Below are 9,193 nucleotides of genomic sequence, written 5' to 3' on the forward strand. Positions count from 1 at the left end.
CACAAAGACCACAACAAGGTCTGCACAAAGACCACAACAAGGTCTGCACAAAGACTCCACCAGGGTCTTCACAAAGACTCCCAGGTCTGCACAAAGACCCAATGGTAAAGAGAAGCAGATCCGAGCTCAAAGTTTGTCCCTGACTCACGGACTGAAGACTTGCTCCTATAAAACCTTCAATTGAGGAACTTTGAATGTTGTTAGTCGTTTTAAGCCGATAAGAATTGAAACAGCACCTCTGGTTCTTTATGAACCTGCAGCATTTCACTCAGAACCTGAATATTGGTTTGTTGCTCTATGCAAGAAGCCGTCCATTAAAAAGACTCTATGAACAGAACCACCTGAACGTTTTCAGTGTTTTACACCAGAATGAGAAGCACGAAGCAGAGACGATAGATTTGCGCTTGCTTTATTTTTCCACTTGGAGCTAACAGGCGTCCATGATGCGTCTGATGGAGCTGAACCTGCTCAGGTTGGTCGTGCTCATCTCCCTGAGGTTCCTGTACTCTCCTGGCTTCAGGTACACCATCCTGCCTCTGTAGTTGGGCTGCTCGAACATCAGCCAGTGTCCGTCCGTCACGTTGCACGACTGGCACTCGGACATGCGGAAGCGCTCCATCATGTTGTCGCAGTCGTCCAGCAGCTCGTGCATCTGGCCTCCGAAGTTCTCCCTTTCGTAGATCCTCATCCGGAAGGGCCCTCGGTGCTGCGGAGGATTAAAATAGTAAATCTACGAATAACAGCTGTGGTAATGTAAAGTTCTGATGGACTAAACTGGACGTGGAAGTTGCCTTTAACAACTGGAGCTTAAATAAAACAAATACTGCTGTTATTCGCTGCTTTGTGCATATCCAACTGCCATTAGGTGCAGAGGTTTGTAGACCAGTGGACCCAGACTTTGGAAATGTTCCAGATAAAATTCCCCAGCTCGGTAAACTCATGCAAGCCGTTTAAGCTCTTGCACCTACCATGGGGATGTTTCGGCAGGATCGGATGCAGTCGCTGGTGCTCATCCCCATCAACCGCTGGTTGTCGGGGTACTCGCCCCGTCTCACCAGGATCTGGTGGCCGATGAAGTTGGGCTTCTCGTAGACCACGAAGAGGCCGCTCTCCACCCTGCAGGAGTTGCACCTGCTCAGGTAGGAGGTCAGCTCCGGGCAGTCACTGCTGGTCTCGTAGGACCGGCCCTGGAAGTTCCTCTCCTCATAGAATATGATCTGCAGAAGGCAACAGAAACTGGACCTCAGGTTGCACAAACATGGAGTTTGTCTCATTTTTAATGTTGATACTTCTCTGCTGTTCAGAAAGCTTCACTTACCCTCCCCATGGTCATGATTCCTGTGAGCTAATCTCAGGTGTACAGCATCCACATCGACCCTTTTCCCTTTTTATACGTGGCACAGCCGTAGTATTTCCACATGGCTTGTGCTGAAAGCTTTGAGTCATCACTCTATATTCAGAGCAGCACTATAGACGTTCCTGTAGGCCAGAATGTGCCTCTGGTTATTGTCAATCGAATATTGGGTTTTATACTCGCTTCAGCAACGTCACCTATTTAATTCAACTGTTTCTTCCTACAAATAATTAAAGGGATCATGAATGTTACGATGGCATTGCCTCCATCTAAACTCTGAAGACGGGCGGCATTTTATGGTTTAACAATAAACACGATAAATAAACCATAAGATGAACATTTAGCTTCTATCGTGACCTCCATGAACTACAGTCACCATCCATAATAACTATTCAGGTGCACGTAAAAGAAGATCAGTCCAGGGCCACGTGAACCTGATGATGATTCATGATATTTGAAACAAAGGTGAGCCAGGTGCCCTGCAGCCGACGATTGGTATAAAAGCAACGTTGGTTGGGATCGTTTGGAAACAGGAACGCCGTCACCATGGGCAGGGTAATGCACGTTCCATGTGCTTCTGTAGAAGCACCCGAACGTGCACACGGCGAGCAGGAAATCACTTCTTTCTCTTGTTTTTGCCGCAGATCGTTTTCTACGAGGACAGGAACTTCCAGGGGCGCTCCTACGAGTGCAGCAGCGACTGCTCCGACATCCACATGCACCTGAATCGTTGCAACTCCTGCAGGATCGAGAGCGGGTGCTTCGTGGTGTACGACCGGCCCAACTTCATGGGGAACCAGGTGTTCTTGAGGAGAGGCGAGTACAACGACTTCCAGTACACCGGAGGCATGACAGGCATGATGGGCATGGCGATGATGGACACCGTCCGCTCCTGCCGTGCGATTCCAACGGTAGGACGTTTTAACTGGTTGACTGCTTGGTGAGAGCAAACCAGTGAGGCTGTGCGATCAAGTCTTTACTTCCTCCTGCAGCACCGGGGACAGTTCAGGATGAGGGTCTATGAGAGAGAGAACTTCGGAGGCCAGATGCACGAGCTCACGGAGGACTGCGAGTCCCTCCAGGAGCGGTTTTACATGTCCGACTGCCAGTCCTGCAACGTGACGGACGGCCACTGGCTGATGTTCGAGCAGCCCAACTTCAGAGGCCGGTTGACGTACGTGAGGCCAGGAGAGTACAGGAACCTCCGAGACATGGGGACGAGCAACGTCACGAGAATCAGCTCCATCAAGCGCATTATGGACGTGTGCTGAGGGCGACTCGTGCACGAGACGCCAAAGAACGAAAATAATAAAACAATCTCTTTGTGGAGTGGAATCGAGCTTGGTTTATTTCCTTTGAGCAAACATTAATGATCATAACCTAAACATTCAATAGTTTATTTTATGGGGGAGTGGTGGTGCAGAGGTTAGAGAAGGTGGATGTGGGTGGGAAAGGTGAAGCACCCACGCCTGCCTCACTCTGGGCCCTTGAGCAAGGCCCTCAACCTCCGGGCGCCCCAGACAGCAGCTCCCTGCTCCACACAGAGGGCTGTGGTAGCTCGGTGGTCTCTGGAAGGAAGGGCGGGCATCGGGCATAAAAACAAGCGCCAAGTCTTCGTGCGAGTGATTTTTCAGCAGTGACCCCTGAAGGAGGAGCAGCCGAAAGAAAAATTCAATAGTTTAATTTAAAATAAAGTGTTTATTATATAAAATGGACGCACGCAGGAGGACTTTTTAAAATGTTCAGATGTTCTCTGAATTAAACTAATGAAAACTAAGTGACCCAACCTGGTTACAAATATATCTGTGATCCTTCAGTAGTAAAAAAAACTAGTACTTCTAACGTGTCAGGATAAGACGGACGACGACATGTTGGAACACCTGGCTCAGGACTTGGAGGTGTTCGGTTTAACCAGTGGTGCACAATCTTGTGGACATGCTAACTAAAATTGTCAAGTTGAAAGTATCTTTACTTTGAACTTTTATTGAACCAACGCCTTGTATCTGTGACTTTCCTTCCCTCCATTGATTACAGTGACATTATTTACATGAACGCTCCTACAAGAACCCTGCAGATGTTGGATGCTGCAGATGTTGGATGCTGTCTATCAAGGTGCACTAACTGGCTGTAATTATCGTACCCACCACTGCACCCAGTATTCACTGGTTAACTGGTCACCATTAACTTCACACAGACCCTCTCACTGGTACATTTTCATCTATAAATCACTTCCTGGTCTGCTGCCTTCATACATCTCCTCCTACATGTCTCTGTGTGAGTGCAGCTACAGCGTGCGCTCTCAGGACATCATTACCTGCAGTGTTCCCTCAGTGAGGACTGAACTAGACAAAAGGACCTTCTCCTCTATCGTTGTCCAGACCTCATCTGTGTTCTTTGTTGACAACAGGTCTCTCTTGTGAACGAGTCCTTGAGGCTCGACGAGATCGTGTAGAAACAACGGTTGAACGAAAATAAAAAAAACTCGACTGGAAGGATTTGACTGAACGACTCGGGAAAATTTCACTTGACGAGCATTCACAACCGATTCAAGATGTCCGCCACAGCTGCTCATCGCTGGCAGACACGAAGATGGCGATAAGTCTGTCAGCTCAGGTATTGCGTTATTATTAGGTGTGGTAGTAGCTGAGAGTCGTCCTCATCACGTACTCCAAGCACTAACGGATCGCCTAAGGTCTTTGTTGAAAACGTTGGCATGCAAGATAGCAGGTGCTGCGCATTTCTTCAAGGAAAGCCACTTTTGAATTAAATGGACCGTTCTTGTATAACGTCTTGCTGCCTAATCAAGATAAAAGTTCTTTACAACTCGGTCTGTGCCTCATTTACCTCCAACACACTCATACAGTCCTCGACGCCATCTCTACAATCTGAACAACTCATCTGTAGATGCACCGATGGGACACGCATCAGAGGCAGTGAGGGGTTCAGTGCCCAGGGACACTTCAACATGTGACTGCTGGTGGAATCGAACCCCCAACTCTCCCACTGAAGGACGACTGCTCTAACCACTCAGACACAGCCGCCCCGTTAGTTAGAGTTACTACAGTAGCTGATGATCAACTAAATAAAGTGTAGTTTGAGACGATGAACGTCCCTGTATCCGTTGTCAACACGCTTGTTCGTTCAACCTTTATTTCTACACGTTAATCCCACTGAGCTCCTCGTCGCTGCGGACATCCAACTGTAGGTGCCGAGGGACGACATGAGACACGAGTCGTGTCCAATCTTATTTTTAAAAACACGCGATGGAGCGAGCCCACGAGAAACGAATCGAGAAGTAGCGAGGGACTACTGTATTCCTTAAAGTGACTCGTTCAATCAGATTGGGTCACAAATTTCCAATAGTTGTAAAGGACTTATAACGTTTGGCATCTGCTCAGAAATGGCTGCAAAGAAAGTAAACATGGAATTATCTCTGACACAATCAGTAATGATGCTGCAGAAAACCAATTAATGCTTTTACTAACGTTGGTACTTTCACTTTAACGCACTAATGTGTACTTATCTGTGGTGCGTATCCCATTACTTCTGTGTAACACTCTATACAGTCTGTGCAAACTGCATTGGAAATGTTTATCTAGAGCTTAGCGTAAAGAGAACATCACAACGTGCGTTATTTTAACGGAACAGAAGCCAAAACGAACCGACCGGAGACTTTCTGAACGAAACAAGCTGCTGACGTGAACTGAAGCTCGTTCTGTGAATTGTTAAAGTCAGCTGATGGCTGCCGTGCACACCGGCGCACGTCTGTGTGGTGGTGGTCGCAGCTAAACTTAAAATGCATCGAAGCAAAATTAAAATGTAGCTAATAAAATGGGGTGTTTAAGTGTAACTAGCACTTCTTCATTATATAATTTAAGCATAAAAAATTGAATGCTCTGCAAAACTAAACGTGTGGAAACTTGTAGTTGGTAAAAAAATAAAGTTAAAACATAAAATGATCTGTTGAGTGCCGTTTTTACAGCTCCTCTCATGACTTGAACCCATTCGGTGCACATTTGTTGTTTTTTTAAATATATTTACTGTAAATGAATGTGTTGCGTCATCAACTAAATGCCGCTCAAAGAAAACAGCTGAAACGCGCTGAAGGGCCGGGCGCCAACAAAAAGTGTTCTGTGTGAAACGGCTGACCAGCCCGGTCATTGTTGTGCTTCACAAAGATGCGGGTCAGCCGAGGGTTATAAAGGCGGCCTGGAGCCCACGCTGCAGCTACAGCACGACCACAGCCGGCTGCCACAATGGGAAAGGTACGGACTTTTGGGGATTATTAAATAGAAACTTTTAAAGAGGAGATTTTATTCTTTGGTGGTGCTGAGCTGCTGTGAACTTTAATGTCTTTAACGATGGATTTCTCTTTAGATCGTTTTCTACGAAGACAGAAACTTCCAGGGCCGAAACTACGAGTGCAGCAATGAATGTTCGGACCTGCACTCCCATTTCAACCGCTGCAACTCCATCCGAGTGGACAGCGGTGACTGGATGGTCTACGAGAGGCCCAACTACACGGGCTACCAGTACTTTCTAAGGAAGGGCGACTACCCGGACTACCAGCGCTGGATGGGATTCAACGACTGCGTCCGATCCTGCCGTATGATCCCCGTGGTAACGTTAGACCCTTTTCATTTGAGTTCCGCAGCTGATGACGGTAAATAAGTAACAATTCATTGCGTCTTCTCTGCAGCACCAAGGCTCTCACAGGATGACGATCTACGAGCGCACGGAGTTCGGAGGCCAGACGATGGAGCTGACCGACGACTGCCCCTCTCTGTACGAACGCTTCCACTTCAACGACGTTCACTCTTGCAAGGTCATGGACGGCCACTGGATCTTCTACGAGCACCCCCATTACAGGGGACGCCAGTACCTGATGCGTCCCGGTGAATACAGGAGGTTCCACGAGTGGGGAAGCACGAGTCCCAGGGTGGGATCAATCAAACGTGTCAGTATGTGAAAGCACGACCGTGCACATCTTGTTCATGTGAAATATTACCAATAAAGTCGATGAATGGAACAGGATACCATGGTCCCAACATCTGCTCTTCCCCCCTAAGAGTTTTAAACGTTTCTTTAGAGAAAAGTGTGTGTTACTTGTGTAAAAGTGATAAAAATAGCACCAGAGTAAAGAAACCTTTTTGGTTACCGTGACGATTGAGAACTTGAATCAAATACAGGATTAAGTCCACTTCTTTCAAAACACTTGGATACAGACACAAAGACAGGAGTTCAGCCAAGCAGGTTTATTAGAGACACAAAGTTCTTTTAGTTGAAGTCGGTGATTCGCCTGAGAGAGCCGATCCTTGGGCTGGCGCCACCCCAGTCACTGTATCGGCGGTATTCTCCGGGTCTCAGGTAGTAGGTTCTTCCCTTGAAGTTGGGCTGGTCGTACAGCAGCCAGTGGCCGTCGACCACGTTGCACGAGTTGATGTCAGACATCCGCAGGCGGTCCTGGACGTTGGGGCAGTCTTCACTGATCTCCTGCATTTGGCCAGCCATGTCCGCACGCTCATACAGTCGTATTTTGTAGGAACCACGATGCTGCAGAAAGCGTTTGAAATGAATATGACGCATGAAGGGCTCAACAAGGAACGAGTTACGAGACCATACGAACCTCCAGCTTCTCAAACTGCGCCGACTAAACTCTTATCTTCCAAATGTCTTATTTTCGGCTTACCGTGGGAATCATGCGGCAGGAGCGAATGCAGTCATTGATGCCAATCATGCGCTGGTTGTCCGAGTACTCGCCACGGCGCAGGAAGTACTGGTGGCCTAGGTAGTGGGGTCTGTCGTACACCATGAAACAGCCGCTCTCCACTCGGACGGAGTTGCAGCGGTTGAAGTAGGGGTGCAGGTCGGCACAGTCGCTCATGCACTCATGGTGCCGACCCTGGAAATTTCTGTCCTCGTAGAATATGATCTGCAAAAGGTTTGCCACAACTGAATCGCTGCCTTCTACAAGTTTGTCTTCAGTCCGTGTTGGTGGCGTGGCGTCTACTTACCTTTCCCATGGTGATGTGGTTGGAGGCCAGACTGACACTGAACGCTCGCCCCGCCGCCGTCCTTTTATACAAAGCAGCCGTGTGATGGCACAGCACAAAGTATTGTCCTCCACACGGGTGTCACGACACGAACCTGGCCATGTGAAGCGGTGCGCCGACTTTTTGTTTTCCACTTTTCACACGTTCATCACTATTGATTAAAACACAACCGTGCGCTCGTGACCCGAAGGCGATATTCACAATATCAGCAAAACCAAACAACGGCGGTAATTTAACTTCCTGAAACCACACACCTGAGCAGGAACAGGTGTCGTCACATCCCGAACACGTAGGCTCAGTCCACCCAGGACAAGTACGAACAGAATCACTGAGGTTTATGGCACGTTGTACGTCCGCCGACAAACGTCTATAGCAATGGCCTGGACAAGCACGGACATGGTTTAACCTTTGACCTTGATTTGCGACCTTGACCTTGGGACCGGGGCGATGAAAAGAACGTGCAACACTGTTGCTGTTGAACACGATCAAGTTTAATTTTATTGTTTCAGGAGACAAAAGAGCAAAATAAATAATTTGTCTTCAGACTGAACATTGACCAGGACACAGAAGACATCTGGACTTGGTCCAAGTCCAGAGTGCACCCCGCCTGCAGCTCCAACAACCCTGAACAGAAGCGTGTAGAAAACCGATGGAAGATCGATAACGTGTCAATAACTGATTCCTCGCTCTGCGCCCGACGAGGTTCTGATCACTTCCTGGATGAATCAAGAAACCACCTGAGCTCCACTGGAAACAACGCGTTTGTTTTGATGGAAACACGGAGACGACAGCTGCTGCTTCAAACCACCGTCTGGAACCACACCGGATACATCCATCCATCATCCATCCATCCATCACTCCATCATCCATCCATCCATCATCCATCCATCACTCCATCATCCATCCAACCATCACTCAATCATCCATCATCACTCCAATCTATCCATCATCCATCCATCATCCACACCATCTGTAACCACACTGTGGATACATCCATCCATCATCCATCCATCACTGCATCCATCACTCCATCATCCATCCATCACTGCATCCATCACTCCATCCATCACGGCATCCATCCATCACTCCATCCATCACCACCTCCATCTACATCCCTCCCCACCACCCTCCAATCTATCCATCACTCCATCCATCCATGCATGCATCCATCCATCCATCACCCATCTCACCCTCCCACCCGGCCTCCATCCATCCCTCCATCCATCCCGGCATCCATCCATCACTCCATCCATCACGGCATCCATCCATCACTCCATCATCACTCCAATCTATCCATCATCCACACCGTCTGTAACCACACTGTGGCTACATCCATCCATCACTGCATCCATCCATCCATCAACCACACCGGTCTGTAACCAACCTCACTATACATACATCCATCCATCATCCATCCATCACTGCATCCATCCCTCCATCATCCATCCATCACCGAAACCCCATCATCCATCCAACCATTTATCAACTATCATCCTTCCATCATCCATCCAACCATCCATTATACATTCAACCATCCATTATACATTCAACCATCCATCATACAATCCATTATCCATCCAACCATCCATTATCCATCCAACCATCATCCCTCCATCCATTATCCATCAACCATCATCCATCCGTTATCCATCCATCAACCATCAGCCCTCCATCATCCAACCATCCAACCATTTATCAACCATCATCCATTCAACCATTTATCAACCATCATCCATCCACATCATCCATCCTTGAACCATCCATTATCTATCCACATCATCCATCC

General features: G+C 47.9%; 4 protein-coding genes across 4 annotated transcripts; 2 read left to right on the forward strand and 2 right to left on the reverse strand.

Moving 5' to 3' along the window:
- Nucleotides 1–423: 423 nt before the first annotated feature.
- LOC119428761 (gamma-crystallin M3-like) lies at nucleotides 424–1,361 on the reverse strand. Its single transcript, XM_037696437.1, has 3 exons — nucleotides 1,319–1,361; nucleotides 969–1,217; nucleotides 424–706 (listed from the first exon to the last, which is right to left on the reverse strand). Exons 1-3 carry the CDS (start codon nucleotides 1,331–1,333, stop codon nucleotides 428–430), a joined length of 543 nt encoding a protein of 180 aa, XP_037552365.1. The 5' UTR covers nucleotides 1,334–1,361; the 3' UTR covers nucleotides 424–427.
- Nucleotides 1,362–1,491: 130 nt separating this feature from the next.
- LOC119429004 (gamma-crystallin M3-like) lies at nucleotides 1,492–2,625 on the forward strand. Its single transcript, XM_037696723.1, has 4 exons — nucleotides 1,492–1,502; nucleotides 1,888–1,909; nucleotides 1,999–2,265; nucleotides 2,347–2,625. Exons 1-4 carry the CDS (start codon nucleotides 1,492–1,494, stop codon nucleotides 2,623–2,625), a joined length of 579 nt encoding a protein of 192 aa, XP_037552651.1.
- Nucleotides 2,626–5,585: 2,960 nt separating this feature from the next.
- On the forward strand, nucleotides 5,586–6,388 carry LOC119428879 (gamma-crystallin M2). Its single transcript, XM_037696573.1, has 3 exons — nucleotides 5,586–5,619; nucleotides 5,732–5,974; nucleotides 6,054–6,388. Exons 1-3 carry the CDS (start codon nucleotides 5,611–5,613, stop codon nucleotides 6,321–6,323), a joined length of 522 nt encoding a protein of 173 aa, XP_037552501.1. The 5' UTR covers nucleotides 5,586–5,610; the 3' UTR covers nucleotides 6,324–6,388.
- A 206-nt stretch (nucleotides 6,389–6,594) lies between these two features.
- On the reverse strand, nucleotides 6,595–7,427 carry LOC119428880 (gamma-crystallin M2). The gene is made up of 3 exons (XM_037696574.1): nucleotides 7,369–7,427; nucleotides 7,044–7,286; nucleotides 6,595–6,907 (listed from the first exon to the last, which is right to left on the reverse strand). Exons 1-3 carry the CDS (start codon nucleotides 7,375–7,377, stop codon nucleotides 6,632–6,634), a joined length of 528 nt encoding a protein of 175 aa, XP_037552502.1. The 5' UTR covers nucleotides 7,378–7,427; the 3' UTR covers nucleotides 6,595–6,631.
- Between the last annotated feature and the right edge of the window lie 1,766 nt (nucleotides 7,428–9,193).

Source organism: Nematolebias whitei, chromosome 23 (assembly GCF_014905685.2).
Source record: "Nematolebias whitei isolate Nwh7 chromosome 23, NemWhi1, whole genome shotgun sequence".
Classification (NCBI taxonomy): Eukaryota; Metazoa; Chordata; class Actinopteri; order Cyprinodontiformes; family Rivulidae; genus Nematolebias; species Nematolebias whitei.

Coding starts and splice junctions, on each gene's coding strand:
- LOC119428761 (XM_037696437.1), bottom strand. Junction 707..968: donor CCTGCCGAAACATCCCCATG/GTAGGTGCAAGA, acceptor AATCCTCCGCAG/CACCGAGGGCCCTTCCGGAT.
- LOC119429004 (XM_037696723.1), top strand. Junction 1,910..1,998: donor ACGCCGTCACCATGGGCAGG/GTAATGCACGTT, acceptor TTTTTGCCGCAG/ATCGTTTTCTACGAGGACAG. Junction 2,266..2,346: donor CCTGCCGTGCGATTCCAACG/GTAGGACGTTTT, acceptor TTCCTCCTGCAG/CACCGGGGACAGTTCAGGAT.
- LOC119428879 (XM_037696573.1), top strand. Junction 5,975..6,053: donor CCTGCCGTATGATCCCCGTG/GTAACGTTAGAC, acceptor TCTTCTCTGCAG/CACCAAGGCTCTCACAGGAT.
- LOC119428880 (XM_037696574.1), bottom strand. Junction 6,908..7,043: donor CCTGCCGCATGATTCCCACG/GTAAGCCGAAAA, acceptor CGCTTTCTGCAG/CATCGTGGTTCCTACAAAAT.